Below are 16755 nucleotides of genomic sequence, written 5' to 3' on the forward strand. Positions count from 1 at the left end.
CATGTCCAAATCAAGAAGGATTCTTCCATTCATGATGCCAGGATGCTGAGAGAACCATGAATCTCCACGACTGAAGTTGGATGGACTGGGTCTCAAGAAGGTGGCAGTGTAAGTAGGAATAGAGGTAGCACAGAGGTCCATGTACTTGGCACAAATGAACGCCAAGGCAGAGGATATGAGATGCATCACATGGGCCAGTATCCCAATGAGGAGAGCAGACAATTGTGGTTCTCTTCCTCCCATCCTGCCACATGAGTAACAGTTCCAGAAAACCAAGACCCAGGTTTAGGACTCAAAGGGTGGGGGCAGCAGTGGGGCCGCACACATGAGCCAGGCCTTCCCCTGCCGCCCAGAGTGGCAGCTAATCCTTCTCTCCCTCCCTTCCTAAGTGATGCAGCAGCAGAACCTGAGTCCAGTGGCTTCACCAACTATCCCCAGGTCACTGGGGTGGCATACACAGCTGTGAACTGTGTAGCAACTAAAGCGTGTAGCAATTAGCCACTAAGGCCATATTGCAAACTACAGGAAAAAAGAATGGTGTATAGTCACTAAACTGTTGAATCATAATTAAAGCAAACAAAACTTGACAAAAAATAAATAAGATGTTAGATACATCAAAGGTACAGACAGAGGGACATACCATGAAGCAATGTAAAACCTGCAGTGTAACATGGCATCACAAATAGAAATTGACAATTTTCCAGGAGCCAAACTTGAAGACAGAAGACTGTCATCTAATGGATAAAAAATTCAAAATAGTTGTTATGAACAAGAAACAATCTAACCTTATGCTAAAAGGAATAGTAAAAGAAAAAGAAATGAAACCAAAAGTCAGTGAAAGGAAGTAAATAGTAAAAATCAGAGTGGAAATAAATGAAATAGAGGACAAAAAACAATACAAAAGATCAAAGAAAACAAACTTTAGCCAGACTTACAAAGAAGATACAGAAATCTCTAGTTAAAAAAAAAAATCAGAAACTAAAGAGAAATTACAACAGATATCACAGAAATTAAAAATATCACAAGCAATTATCATGAACACCTATATCCCAACAAACTGGACAATCTAAAAGAAATGGACACATTCTTAGAATTGTACAATCTAAGACTGAACCAGAACAAACAGAAAACCTGAACAGCCAATTGTAAATAAGAAAATTGAAATAAACAAAAGCCCATAAGTGTAGGACCAGATAACTTCACTAGTAACTCTACTAAAATTTCAAAGATCTAATACCTATTCTTCTCAAAAATCTTCCAAAAACTGAAGAAGAGGGAAAGTTTCCAAACACACCAGCCAACATCACCCTGATAGCAAACACAGACAAGGACATCACAAAAAGAAAACAATAGTCCTAATGGACATAAGGTGAAAAAAAAAACCCTTAACAGAATATTAGCAAGCCAAATTCAACCATTTATTAAAAGGAATACACACCATGATCAAGTGCCAGGAATGTATATCATGTCAGGAATACAAGTATCCCGTGCACAAATCAATTAATGTGATACATCACATCAACAAAAGGAAGGATAGCAGTCATATGATCATTTCAATAGATACATAAAGAGCATCTGACAAATCTCATTCCATTATAACTCTCAATAATGTGGGTACGGGAGGAATGCACCTCAACTTAATAAAGGCCGTATATGACAAACCTACAACAAACATCATAATTAATGGAGAAAAACTGAAAACTTCTCCTCTAAAACCAGGAACAAAATAGTGGTGTTCATTTTCACCACAATTAGGCAATAAAGTGAAATGAAAGCTATTCAAAATATTAATTCCACTTCTAGATATCCCAGTAGAAACAGTTATGTGTACATCAAATAAAACTACTGGAGAACATTCAGCCCCAAGTGAAAACAACCCAAATGTTTATCAATAAGGAAATGGATAAAGTGTGGTAAGTTAACTCATAAAACACTAGATAGCAATGAGAATAAACAAAGTATTACTAATGCAATAATCTTACAAACTTAATATTCAGCAAAAGATGCCACACACGAGAGTACATACACAAATATATTAAGCCCCAAACATGTGAAACTCAATTATAGTGTTAGAACTTACCTCTGGAGGACCCTTCCTGGTGGCACAACAGGTTAAAGTACAGCACTATGAAGCTGGCCCCAGACACCTCTGACCTGAGTTCAACCCCAGGCTGGGGAGGTGACCCATATGATTCAACAGACCTCTCCTGTAGGTCTGTACCCCCTTTGCTCCCCTCAGCAGTGTACTTCATCAATCTGCCTGTTCTGCTCCCCACTCTGTCTCTGGTGGATTCTCCCACTGCCCCTTCACCTCTGGCCTGTACTCCAGTTCTGTATGCATAAATAAATAAATCTTTTAAAAAAAGAAATTACCTCTGGGAGGAAAGATTTAAGGGTATGAAGGGGCTTCTGGGTGTGAATGTCTATTTCTAGATCTGGTTTCTGGTGTTTTGCGTAGTGAATATCCTACTGAGTTAAAGACTTTTATTCAATAAAACGTCATTTAAAATACTATGCAAGTGTGTCCAGACCATTCAGGACTCCAAGGGAGAGGGAATGAAGATTTTAAAAAATCAGCGGCTGAGTGAAAAAGTTGTGTATCACAACAAACTTTCTTTCTCTAACCTATTCCTTCTTGTTGTCATATTCTCTACAAGCAACTTGTCATTTTATCTACAAGCAAGTAGGGGAGGCTAGTCTTTGTATGCCCACTTGCTGAACAGAGGAAGACTAAAGCAGTGAGCTGCCGAGGACCGCATTAAAGCCTCATGGGCCGTGGCCTCAGGCAGGTCTAAGACCAGAAACTGGTCTCCTGACTCCTGCTCCCAAGCTCTGTGCATGAGGGCCTGCTGCTCCTGCAAGCCACGGCCCTGCCGCTCAGCTCCAAGTAGGAAATGTCTTCACTAAGGTTCAGCGAATTTTCCTCTGTGTCCTCAAGTTTTTATAATGCTAAAAATGGGGATGGTCTTCTATATTTATTTCACAGTTGAATTGACTTAAAGCAGAAAATCCTATCAGCTATCATTACACACGATTCCCTGGAAGCACATGTAAAGGAATGCAAGAAGAGGACATCAGGAGGTAATTTTAGATAACCACTGCTCCCCTGTATTGTACTGAATGAGCCCTAATGGCAACTGAGCGCAGGAATAAGCATAAGGAAGGGTGGTCCGTTAGACTATAGCTATTTCTAAGCAGTCACATTTCTGATCCTTTCATCTTGTAAACAATATTTCAGATAGCAGTTTAGAATGCTTTGAATTTTGCTATAAGCAAAAATACACCCACATATAAAGAAATCGGTAAGCAAGGATTTGGTGGACAGATGGAATTGGCTGTCTAGTAGGCAATTTATAGCTGACTGAGAGGGGCTTACGGAACTCTTCCCCTGCAACATCACCACTCCTCTTCTTTTTGTTCAAGCTTGCTGCCCTATGAGCAAAATACAGACGCCTATGGGCTCTAGGGACTATTCTGGCCTCCAAACTCAGCTACACAGGTATTTAAATTGGATACAGACTTTAACTTCAGAGTGCTTCTCAATTTCCTCCCCAGAATCTGAATAAATTTTCTCAACCCAACTGAAGTTGGTTTTCTCTCAGATCACTGTTTAACAAACAGCATCTTCTCTTCAATTATATTTTTTCTTTTCTTAAAGATCTCTCTCTCTCTCTCTCTCTTTCTCTCTCTCTCACACACACACACACACACACACACACGCACACACACACACACACACACACACACACCCCAATCCTATCACTTTGGCTCCTGTTTCCTATTTCTGTTCTATAAGCACTTGGCTCCTTCCCTTTCCTACACCAGATTAAAACAGCATCTTTGCTAGAATGTTCACCCACATACACAAATGTTTGGAAGAAATATTCATGATAGAATGCAGAAACAGCAAGTTTTTTTTTTATGTCATTTTAACTTTAGAGATTTAGACTGTCTTGAAGAACCAGAAACAGCCGTTTTCCCAGACTGCATTCCAACCCAGAATCACTTATACAAAATGAGGGTAACCATACTTAATTGCAAAACCGTCAGGTTAAGACTGATTATCTCAATTTGAGTTATACAATTCCTATGTCCTGAATTTCAGAATTTCAAAGCAATAGAAATCCAGGATGTGGTGTCCTAGACCCACAGATCTGCTTTTTCAAAGGCTCAACCTGACGGAGACTAAACCATATACTTCACCCTACAATTTACTTCTTTTGAGGTGAGGGATTGGTCTCCTTTCTATATCTGACAGGATATTGGAACGACCAAATCAAAAAGCTGTAATGGGCCCTCCATCCCTGTAATTATCTTTGCTGGGGCCACCCTGCTGAGGGCTGTGCCCAAAGTGAAGCCTTCAGTGTCAGTACCTCTATCCTTAATGGGATCCCGGTGGCTCAACGCAGGAGACGCAGACATTCTCCATCTTCAAGGGGAGTCAGAATCTTTTCCTTTACTTTCAAAGCACAGTTGCACCAAATGAACCACCTCATTCTCAGAGCTCAGCTTGGTTGGAAGACTTCTCAGTTCGCTCTTCCGGGGAACGGTTCCAGTACGTCCCGGACTGGCTCTTCACACTGCCTATGTTGTCGGCTCTCTGCAACATGGCCGCTCCCTCCGTGAGGGCTCTCCTTTCCTACACGTAGCTCAACAGAGCTCTGCTTTTTGGTGCAGCCCTTCAGGCTTCTCTGGGACATCTCGACTACCTATCTACAAGGCAAGCACAATAGCCAGCTCCTTTTACAATTTAGGTTCTTAAATATTTAGGAAATTCCTGCACCTGAGTAAGAAAATGTGATTCGAAAACTCCTGTTAGCAAAGTACTCTAGGCAAAAATCATTCTATTCACCGAGGGCTAGGGGAAATTTTTTTTTTTTACCACAGAAGAAACAAACTAAAAGATGATAAAGAAGAAGAAATTAAGACCACAGCTATCTTACTATGGCAAAGATAGCTTGCTGCACTGAAACAGCCGCTGAGAAACAGAAAAAGAGAAAGATTTCGCCTTTCCATGCTGAGTCTCACCTCTCACTGCACAGGGCCCTGTTCCAGGGATCGTCAATAACAGCTCTCTGTGGTCAATAACAGGTAATTCCAAGTCAAAATAAGGGTTCTGAGATCAAAATGCTGTTTTTGAGATCAGTGGTTCTCAAGAGGAATCCTGGGATCCGTTGGTGGGTCTGTAAAGACTCCTCTAATTATTTTGTGGGCTGGGTCAAAATACAAGGCACAGAAGTGTGTTGGGTGGTTTTTTCCCTTCCCCTTTGAGACATATTTTCCACTGCCGATTTTAATCAAAACTTAAAAGCAACAAAACAAAAATTGTTTAAAGGGAGCTACAAGTGGAAGCAGGGATTCCGCAAGTACACCTCGACATTGTTTTTTGTTTTCCGGCTTGTTTATTTAATCTAGTAAGTAGGTGAGACTCTTTTGTTCTGTTCCAGTAGACTAAGGACTAAGTTTTCAGACTCACCAGTCCCCATGAAAAGACGAACTTTGCAAAACTCACCTTTTTGAAGGCAGAAAAGTTAGGTTCTTTCTTCCCAGTTCCCCATTTCCCATGGTCACTTAAACGATGGTCTTTCTTCTCACACTGCTTTCTCGTTCAGCGCCCACAGCTCTGGAGTTAAGAGTTAGCCCCTGTCAGAGAGACTGGTCTCTGCTGCAGACCTGCCTTTACTCAGGCTTTTCCTCCCGGAATAAGGGAATCAGGTGTGGGGTGAGAGGGATGTCAGTGCTGCTGTAGCTCGGGAAGATCTGCTATTCCTCTTTCTAATGCCACAGCAAGAATTAACCCCAGGAAAGCCTGGACTGCCGGAGGGGAGTTTTTGTGAGTTACCTAAGGGCTTGATCCATACAACACAATGAAGTTGCCAGACCGTCTAGTCTGCTCAGATGTCATGAGACAAAATTTAGTTCATATGGCAAGGTCTGCTTTTTCCTCTGTAATAAAGTCAGATGTACACTCAGCTATTCGTTCAACCAGTTTCTGGGGATTTCAAAACAGATAATCGGCTGCCTCTACCAAAAGTAAATGGTGAGGATGTTGTAAATCAGGATGAATTTGGAAGCCTCTAATTGGATTTTGCTGAAGTGCTTGCAAGGCCACTTACCTATCTGGGTGATTCTGTCAAGTGCACAGAGTGTTCTCTGTTAATTTGGATGCCACCCTGAATTACCCAGATGCTGTTAGCTCTCTGAATCCTTTGGTACAGCCTCTCCCAGGGAATACAGGAAGCAATATTCTTCCCACCTTGCTTGATAAGGTGAAAACAACTTGTTTGAGCTTTGAATGTGATTGAAAAAAGAGAGAAAAAGGGGAAAAAAAAGGAGAATAAAGAAAGTCGAATCTCAACATCTGGATGGAATTTATTACATACCTCTCTGGACCCCCTGGTTGTTGAAAGCTTCGGCTAATGATTCCCTCTTCCCAAGTCTGCAGAAGCCAATGGCTCAGCCCACAAGAGAATGAAGTTGTGCAGCCGGTTACTGCAACTTGGTTTAAACAGGCTGTCAAGCTGATCAAGCTGATGTGGCTGTGAGAAAAACCCCTAGCAGGAGGAGGTGGGGCAGGACATGGCAGCAAGCATGCTCCCGTGCTTCTGGGGGCAGCTCATGGGAAGGCCATTGGCTTCTGCTGGAGACACTGGAGGTTCTCTACGGGACTGCATTACATCGCAGTCCTAGGATTTGCCTCATGCAAGCAAAGTCCACGAACCACTTATATTTTGAGGATATATGTATTTGATTCCTATTATGACTCATATTTCTGGCCACCAAGGGTATAGCAGGAAGAAGACATGAGTATCAAAACCTGGGTTCAGCTGTTACAGCCACTTAAATGACGGAGCTAATTTATCTCCTTCTCTGAGCTGCCGTGTCTTTATCAGTAATGTGGCTGAGTAGTATCCGTGGTGGAGATATGGGAATGAATTGCAATAATTACATGTACAGGCCCTGGCGGAGAACTGATATGCACGTGGCTGAGCACACTGTGGCAGAGGAGGATCCATGCGAAAGAAGAAGATGCCACGATTGTAAGGGGAGCCCAAGCAAGGGGCTCAGTGGCTGCCCAGTATCTCGGTTACTGAAACCTTCTAAAGCACATTTGCTTTAAGTAAAATAAGTCAGGCGGAAGAAGACAAATGCCACATGATTGCCCTCATGTGGCTGATAAAGGAACAAAACAAATGAACAAACAAAGCAAAAGCAAAAACAACCACTTCGATTCTGACAACAGAATAGTGGTTATGGTTAAAACAGGTAATTGAACCCTTCGGGGACAATTATATGGTGTTGGATGAAAAGGAAATATTTAGTGGTGATCATAATGCAGTATATAAAGATGCTGTACGCCTGAAGCTTAAAAAAAACTAAATGAACAAACAAAACAAAAACTCTTAGATTATGAGGGAAAAGTGGTGTCACTGAAGAGGAAAGGGGTTGGTGGGTGGGTAATATGGTAAAGAGGGTGAATCCTGTGTGGTGGATAGAAACTAGATTTTTGGTGGGGATCACAATGGAACATATTCAGAGGCTGAATCACCATGCTGTGTACCTGAAATCTTGTGAGGTTATAAACCGATGTTACTTCAATAACATTTTTTTAAAAGATGAAATGATGAAGAAAACACAGAGCTGGAAGTTAGAAGATCAGTGTTCTAATCCTGATTCTGGCAACAACAGAGCTAGATAAGTTTGGGTAATCATTCAATCTCTTTGTGTTTGTTTCCTCACCCACATATTAAAAAGCAATATTCATACTTTCCCTTTCCAAAGCATAGTATTTTTTAAAAAGATTTATTTTTATTATTTATGCACACAAGAACTGGGGTGTAGGCCAGAGGTATGGGAGATGAGAGGATTCACCAGAGACAGAGTGGGGAGCAGAACAGGCAGATTGACTGAAATACACTGTTGAGGGGAGCAGCAGGTTGAGACCGGAGAGGTCTGCTGCACCATGTGGGTCAGCTCCCTGGCCGGGTATCAAACCATGCTATAGTGACTGGCAATAGCTTGATAGTGTTGGGACTTTAACCCCTATGCCACCAGGGAGGCCCAAAGCACAGTATTATTGTGAAGCATACATAAGCTAGGGGTCCATAAAAATAGAAATATAGGTAGATATAAAACATGATTAAAACCTTCAAAACAATCCTGTCAACCTAGCCATGCGCAACCTGCTCTGGGAAGCTTATTTAAAAGTTTAATACTGTTTCTGCTGTTGACAAGACTGAACTTTAACCCGCAATGTCCCTGTTGAACTTAACCAAATTAGCCAGTTTCTTGGGTTCTGTGTGTAATCATTAAAAGGCAATAAGAAATAACATCAGATGAGAAACAAAATTTACCTCCACATTTTCTTTCTTTTTTTTTAATCATTAGCTCATTTTCTTTTTTTAAAAGTTTAAAGGTTATTTATTTATGCATACAGAACTGGGGTATAGGCCAGAGCTGTAGGGGTGGTGAGAGAATTCACCAGAAACAGAGCAGGGAGCAGATCAAGCAGTCTGGGAAGTACACTGCTGAGGGAGGCAGTGGGTGGGTCAGGAGATGTCTGCTGCACCATCTGGGTCACCTCCAGGGACAAGGATTGAACTCACACTGAAGCGGCCATGGCCACTGCAGCCCACTGCACCCCCAGGGAGAGCCCCACCTCCAGGTTTTCCAGATCTCTTGTGAGTTCACAGTTTAAGCTTCTAGAGCCAGGACCATGTGTTTGATAGCTACAATTGAGGGACCTGTTTGGAGCCAAAGTCTTGGAGGCCTAGCTCCTTGCTCTGACCTTAGCATACAGTAGAGCACAAGTCAGAGGGCTTGAGAGTAAGGGGAGTGGTTACCCTAGCAACTTTGGGAAACTTAAGACTAAGTCTCACCCTCAAATCACTTATTACCCTCAACCTGGTGAATACTTACTTTCCAGAGCAGCCCAGCAAGAAAGCCATTTTCTTTATCAGATTTTGAATTCCCTTCCCATCCAAGAAAATACCTGCAAAAGAAAGTTAGGGAGATCCCATGTTTATAGGCTTATTTTTTTTTTCTCTTTGATTTTTTCTCCATGACCCAGAATCCTACAGACTGCCCTGAGTGAAGAGGTTAAGGGAGAAGCTTATGAAACAAGCTTTCTGCTCTGAGAATTGAAGTTCTACCTCCTTTTATAGCAAAGGACTGCCTGACATATTCTTCCCACTTCTGGGTTGGCCTGGGCCTGATAGCAAAGGCATCTGCCCCAAACTCTGCTGAGTGGACATGGGACATGGGAACATAGATCTTTTCCCACAAATGCCATCTTTTGCATGGAGTCACTGACACAATGGCTTGATATGAGAAAAGCAGAGAGGCAGCAGGTGGTAGTAAAAATTAGATTCTTTGGGCCCTCCCTGGTGGCACAGCAGGTTAAAGCACTAAGAAGCTAAAGCCACTTCAGCATGAGTTCGATCCCTGCCCCAGAGCTGACCCATATGGTCCGGCAGACCTCTCCTGCTGCTCCCCTCAGCAGTGTACTTCGTCAGTCGGCCTATTCAGCTCCTCACTCTGTCTCCAGTGAATCCTCTCACCGCCCCTGCACCTCTGGCCTGTACCCCAGTTCTGTATGCATAAATAAATCTTAAAAAAAAAATTAGGTTCTTCAAGTGCCTTGGCCTTGGTCTGCTGGGCAGAAGGTCCTGTTGGCTATCAAGTTCCAGGAACACAACACCTTTTCCCCAACTTCCCATAAACAATCTCATGCATCAGCAAGGAGGATCCATTTAAAGTCTTCAGGCAGATCTGAATCTAGGCTTCCATGCTGAGTCCATGTAGGCTATCCTTCAAGAAGTTTTTAGGATGGATTTCTTTTTTTTTTTTTTTTAAAGATTTATTTATTTATTCATACAGAACTGGGGTACAGACCAGCGATGTGGAGGGTGAGAGGATTCACCAGGGACAGAGTGGGGAGCAGAACAGGCAGATCAAGGAAGTACACTGCTGAGGGGAGCAGCGGGCGGGTCAGGAGAGGTCTGCCGCGCCATGTGGGTCACCTCTGGGGTAGGCAGGGATTGAACCCATACGGAAGTGGCTCTAGCTTCTCAGTGCTGTGCTCTAACCCGCTGCGCCACCAGGGAGGGCCCAGGATGGATTTCTTTTTAATGTTTGTGGATTCTACCTCAGAATTCAAGACTCCCTTGAAAAGAAACTTGCCCTTTCTAAATACACAGTAAACAAGTGGGTAAGGGACTGCTTGTTTGATATTTCCAAGATACAAGTTGTATCAGTTCATTAGAGGAAAAAACAAATAGGGATGGTTTTCATTTGGGGGACATCTGGTCAGGAGGCCTTAGGGGATGCCGATGTTCCAGGGAGTAGGTACAATATTTTTTCTAGCGTTTAGTGTTTGAACTTTCCCCAGAAAGAGTCAGAAGACAGTCCAGAAGAGAGTCCAGGTGAGCCAGCAGCCCAAGGACAGGAGGCTCCTTAGGCAGGAGGGTTGCCTCACTTGGGAGTATAGGGCTGTCAGAATTGGGGTGGACACACATCCCTCATCCCCAAAAGCTTGCCCCCTGGCTGGCCCTCCTTCCTCTAATTGTTCTGTCCCTGTGATCTTTACTGCAAAGCAAACCATATGGTTTTGATTTGGCTCTGGTTCGCCGAGTGTATTTCATGTCTCTAGCAACAGGAAGCCCTCCAGCCTCTAAGCAGCTGCTCTGGCATCTAGAAGTAGAGGCCAGCTTGTTTTTGACTCTCTTACTAGCTACACACAGCAGCCCAATGGAGGCCATGGGAAGTGTGAAGGAAGGAGAGGACTTAGTCCTTCTGGAAGAGATGGAGGGGGGAGTCACTGTGCAACATAAGGGATCCCACAGGCTGGTGCTGTAGTCACCAAGATGCCTGTAGTCATACAGACATAGAGAGTTTCAGTGGGAGTTGTTGCAAGAAAATTCACTGTGATAGTAGGGAAGGTGAAGGCAGTTACTTCTCAGCAGGGACCAAAGCTACTCCTGTGTGAAAATGGTGAAGGATGGTTACAGTTCTAAGGAAAACCTTAGTAATTTTGTTTATATAAAGCATTACAACTTTTAGTCATTTGGGTTTATCTTGGGGTCTGGTCACTTCCTGAGCTTTCCACCTGAAATGTTTGTTTAGCAGATCACTACAGGACTTTTCCTTCTTGTCCTCCAGATTTCAACACCTTCTGAGAGGGCTTACCTGACCAGCCTCTCAGCTGATCCCTACCTCACTCCTTATCATATCACTTTATTCCCTTCCTAGAACTCATCATTTCCTGAAAATGTCTTGTTTCATTATTTGCCTTGGTCTAGTTAACCAACCACAATATAAGCTCCACAAAGGTATTCCATCCGTTCTGCTCACTACTGTTTCCTCAGAGCCCAGAATACTTTCCGCAGAACAGCAGGTATTCAATAAACGTGTGCTGAATGAAGGAATAAATGATTCAAGTGTTAGGGTTGGGAGAGCTAACCAAGGTAAGCTAGGTAATATTAGACTGGGGTACATCTGGTCAGAAAGAACAAAAATGATCAGAAGAGGAAATAGGGACAAGTACTGAATCTCCTGTGAAGTAGAAATAGAAAGTAAAAAACTAAACCAAAGTTTGATGCCTTCCAGCTTTCATTCTATTCAACAAACACTTGTTAAATGTATCTTATGTACCCATATTATACTAACTCCTGCAAATGCAAAGGTGAATGAAGTCATGGGTTAAAGAGGATTGGGAAAGTAAGTAGAAGTAGGAGTTGCTCTTTCCTGAGTCCTCAAGTCATTCACTGAGGACTCCAATTACCAAGCTACTTGAAAATGGGATGGTACTATGAGAACTGTTAGTGAACTTCAATAAGGGAACATGTCAGAGGAAATTACAGAGGAGATAACAAATTTGATTGGTCTTGATAAAAAACAAAGAGCTCAACAGGCAGATAAGGAAAAGGGAATTCCAGGCAAAGAAATGGCACAAGCAAACTGCATAGAGGCATGGAAGTATTTTTTATAATGAATTATTTACATTATTCTTCATTTTGTACTTCATTTTTCATCTCAGTTGTAGTCCCCATAGACTTCCCACCATCACTTCACCCATGTGCCATCACCATAGTCCCATGTGCTCTCTCACCCCAGTTTTGATTTTGTTCTCCTTTCTTCCTCCGTAGAGTATCTCTGGTTTATATTTGTTAGTTGATATTCTTTTTTTATTTTATTACAATTACTATATGTATATATATGTATTTCCTCCCGAAAATATGCTATGAGTAAAACCATCTGGTATTTTTCTTTTCCTTTCTGGCTTATTTCACTAAGCATAATCTTTTCCATTTTCATCCACTTTGCTGTAAATGGCACGAGTTTATCTTTTTGATTGCTGAGTAATATTCCATATGTATATATACATCTTATTGGTCCAGTTATCTATGGGAGAAAATTTTCACACATAATACAAATGACAAAGAACTAGCTTGAGTTGACTAAACTCAATAAATATAAAGTGAACAACCCCATCAAAAAATGGGCAGAAGAGCTACAAAGACACTTCTCCAAAGAGGAAATGCAGATGGCCAACAGGCATATAAAGAAATGTTCAGCATTACTTGTAATAAGGGAAATGCAAATCAAAACCACAATGAGATACCACCTCACACCAATGAGAATGGCACATATTAAAAAAAACAAGCAGCAATAAATGTTGGCAAGGGTGTGGAGAAAAAGGAACTCTACTACACTACTGGTGGGAATGCAAACTGGTGCAACCTCTCTGGAATGCTGTGTGGAGGTTTCTTAACTGCTAAAGATGGAGCTTCCATATGATCCAGCAATTCCACCCCTAGGTAACTAGCCAAAGGACACAAAAACTACAATTCAAAAGGACATCTGCATCCCTATGTTTATTGCTGTCGTATTTACAACAAAGAAGATGTAGAATCAATCCAAATGCCCAAAAATAGATGACTGGATCAAGAAGATGTGGTATATATACACAATGAAAGTACTTTTTTTTTTAAGATTTATTTTTATTTATTTGTTCATACAAGAACTGGGGTACCGGCCAAAGGTATGGGGGGGGGGTGAGAGGACTCACCAGAGACAGAATGCAGAACAGGCAAGTTGAATGAAATACACTGCTGAGGGGAGCAGTGGAAGAGACACTGGAGAGGTCTGCTGTGCCACATGGGTCATCTTCCTGGCCAGAGATAGAGCTCATGCCGCAGTGGTTGGTGTTAGCTTGATAGTGCTGAGACTTTAACCCCCACTCCACCAGGGAGGACCTGAAAAGTACTTATTAAACTTGGAAAATAATAAGCAGATCAAATTGTCTCCTGTGACTGAATATGTGTGGGGACATGGTTAGACAAGGGGCTAGAAACATGGGTGGAATAAAGTGGTGAATGGCTGATCTCATTACGGGTCGTGTGAACTCAGTCAAATCAGAACCACCTTTATTTTTATAGTGAAATTCTTGAATTCTCATATGATAGATTCTCAAAGGATGGTTGTACGTTAGCAGTTTCTCTCCAACTATGACAAGAAGTCAGGCACAGGACTTCTGGCTTGATGCCTAGACGGCTGCATGTACTTCAATGGTGTGACCTCAGTCCAGTTCAGCTGGGGGGCTAGAAGAAGTGCTAGCCTAGGACGTCGGATCCTTAACTGTCACCCAAGCTTGGGTTGAAATGCTTGTGTCCCATAGTGAGGCCCAGACTACTCCCCACCTTCTACAAACCACATGGGCTGTAGGTAGCTCAGGCTGGGGCAGCTGCCCACAGATTCGGCTGAGAGCAGGAAGGCATGCGTCCCTTATGGTAGGCTTCGAACCCTGGAAAAAGCTATGAGAAAAGCATTGTTTCTGCATTAGATGGACTAACCTACTCAAGGGATTAATAGTCATGTTTTCTGTGGTGTCAGTCATTTCTGTTCTTTCTCCACATACCCCATCCCCAAAGAGTAAACAGAGCCTTTTGTTCTTGAGATCTGCCTTCAATTATGTGAAACACACACACAAAGGATTAAAAAAAAAAAAAAAGGAAGAAGGAAAAGAAGAAATCAACAGATTTTTGTTTTTAGAATCAGCCCAGGGCCTCACAGATGATAAAACTGTTTTATCTGAGAGAAAAAAGGTCGGAGGAAAGAGAATTTCCTGAGCCTGCCTCTGAGGGAGAAGTTGCTAAGGAACACTGCAGTCTCCTAAGGCAACCAGGTTCTGCTCCTCCTCTTCCACAGACCCCAGGATGCTAAGGACCTCAAAAGGGATGAGTTTGTGCCCAGAGAGACAAGCAAAGGTTCAGCAATTTGGGAGCCTCGTGCCCCATCTGGGCCTTAGAAAAAAGGTCCTAGGAGAGACCATTGTCATTGGGCAAAGAACACAAGGGTGGCAGACACTGAAAGAGGTCTTCTCCTCAACACCTGTAAGCTTCTGAAAAGGACCATGATTGGATATCCCACCCCCCACCCCCAACCAACGGTGAATGGGAGCCAAGACATTGATTTAGCAAATTAAATAAATATAACATTATCACTATCTATATCCTGGAACTAATTAGTCTATTTAACAATAGCCTTTAACACTTTCAAAGTATTTTTTTCCTGGTTCAAAGAAATCCTCAACTTTATTTATTCAAACTTGCCTCCAGGAGTTGGAGGTGTTTGGGGTGTGTGTGTGTGGGGGGGGTGTCTACCCCTCTCTACCAATTCAACGGGAGTCTTAATCAAAGGTAGTCGTTGCCTGGAAGTGGGAGGATGGGAGTTAGGCAGAACGGCACACAGAACTGGTATCGCTCAAATCGGTTGCTCTGGAAGCCGCCATGTGGAGCCATTCACGAGTCTGCACTGCCCTCCTGTGGCCACACACAACTCTGCCCGGCACTCGGCTACCTTGAGATGTTTTTGTCTCTTCCCGCGGGAGTTCTTCGGGACCAAGTGGGAGAGAGACAAGTGGAGAAGCCAAGACCCACAATCACCAATTTTGATGCTGGAATATTTAAGGGGTAGACGACTTTTTTACAATATCACTACATAGTTGTCGGCATACACTTAAAATGTACTTAGGTAACTGAACTCAGATCACTAACTAAAATGTCCAAGGAACTGGGATGAGAAAAAGCTAGGTCACTGAAGTTTAGCTGATTTTAGTTGGTAAAATATTTCCAATTTTACCATTTGTAAAAGCTAAGACTACTTTATATATATTCACTCAAATAGTTACTGGAGGCTTAGTTAAAGCCATGTCCTATACTAGAAATGGAGGATACAAAGACATTGTCTTTGCCTACAAAAATATACAGTCCAGGAGAAGATACAAATAAGTATAATGTAACTATAAGAAATGATAAATAGCAATAATAAGTGAGGTGTATACATTGAGGAATACCAAGGATATGAAAGTACCTAAAGGACCAGAAGATGGTACTAGCCAGGGATGACTTCTTGAAAGAAGTGATAGCTGAACTGATGAATAGTATTTAGCTATGTGGAGTAGAAGGTTCTGACAGAAGAGACCACATTTCAGACAGAGAGAGCAGTACTAGCGAAGACATCGGAGGGTGGTGAAAAATAAGAAGCTTCAGACAGGGAAAGCATAACACTTAAGCAAGATAGACATATGGTCCTTTCAATAAATATCTGGAGCTGACTAACTGAACAAAATGGTATATTAACAAACCACCCAAATAGGTACCTGGGAGCAGAAGACAGGCTTTCTGAAAAGTGCTCTCTTGTCTCCCACCTCCAACTGATAAGAGGCTCAGCCTAAAGTCCATGCAAGATGTGGACACACCATGTAACAGCAGAATAAAATCAGGTGTAAGGACAGAACCTTGGAAAGAATAGTTCCTTCTTTCTAGACTTAGAAATTTGATCTTTGCCCTTTCCTTGTTTTCAAGTGGTAAAAGAACTCCAAAGTAACTTTGTAAAGTTCACCTACAGTCAGTGATGTGCTTCAGGTATGCCTCACACTGAAAACAAACCATTAAGTAACATTATTTACCTGTCTATTTGTATTCATTAGAGTATATTCTTTTGGTTTTACACACAAAAAATGATGAATACATAAGATTCAATTATTATTTATAAATTCAAAGTAAGAGCCTCTCAAAAGCAGTTTGGGAAATTCAGGCCTCTTCTAAAGGAAAGAAGTAAAAACTCTCAGTAGACATAGCCCTGAGTCTTAAAATTATGAAGCCTGTCAACAAAGATGAAACTGAAGAATCTTCCATACTTTGCCCTAGTCTGGGGCAGGGAACTGACTTTTTGAGAAGGGATTTTAGAAATGGGAAAGAAAAGAACAACAAAGAATGGAAATAAACTTCTCTCTGAAAGGCTATAAACTAGCTATGAAAAAGATTTTAGCAGTCTCTAGACAGTGAATCTTGCTCTCCCGCCTAGTGGGTATTGAGGCTCTGTGCTCCAATTCTAACAAAGAACCAGCTTCCAAGAGTGGCTAGAATTACTCATGCATGAATCCCTTCCCCATTGTGGATCATCAATGGCAACTTCCAAATGACCAGTTGGTACCCCTTTGTGGTTCATTCATCAATCAGTACATTCCCCAAGACTGTTAATTACTTTGATTTTCAACCCAAGTTAAACATATAATAACTCTACAGCTGCCAAGTGCCACCCCAAGTCTCAAAGTTAAAAATAAATGAATAGGCCCTCCCTGGTGGCGCAGCGGGTTAAAACACAGCACTGAGAATCTAAAGCTGCTTCCGCATGAGTTCGATTCCCGCCTGCCCTGGAGGTGACCACATGGCGTGGCAGACCTCTCCTGAC

The 16755-nt window shown here is 42.2% G+C and overlaps 1 protein-coding gene across 3 annotated transcripts in view; it reads right to left on the minus strand.

Moving 5' to 3' along the window:
• ASIP (agouti signaling protein) overlaps nucleotides 1–16755 on the minus strand; it is a 49837-nt gene that overhangs the window by 20530 nt on the left and 12552 nt on the right. Inside the window, exon 1 of one of the 3 annotated variants that reach the window (XM_004687270.2) lies at nucleotides 5513–5802. The exons of 1 other annotated variant lie outside the window; for it this stretch is intronic. In XM_004687270.2, coding sequence (XP_004687327.2) covers nucleotides 5513–5565 — 53 coding nt within the window. In that variant the 5' untranslated portion in view covers nucleotides 5566–5802. Of the gene's footprint in view, nucleotides 1–4373; nucleotides 4547–5512; nucleotides 5803–16755 lie in introns of those variants that run through there. One more of the 3 variants, XM_012728188.1, reaches the window with a different exon arrangement.

This window comes from Condylura cristata, unplaced genomic scaffold (assembly GCF_000260355.1).
Source record: "Condylura cristata isolate star-nosed mole 26May11 unplaced genomic scaffold, ConCri1.0 scaffold00022, whole genome shotgun sequence".
NCBI classification, from domain to species: domain Eukaryota; kingdom Metazoa; phylum Chordata; class Mammalia; order Eulipotyphla; family Talpidae; genus Condylura; species Condylura cristata.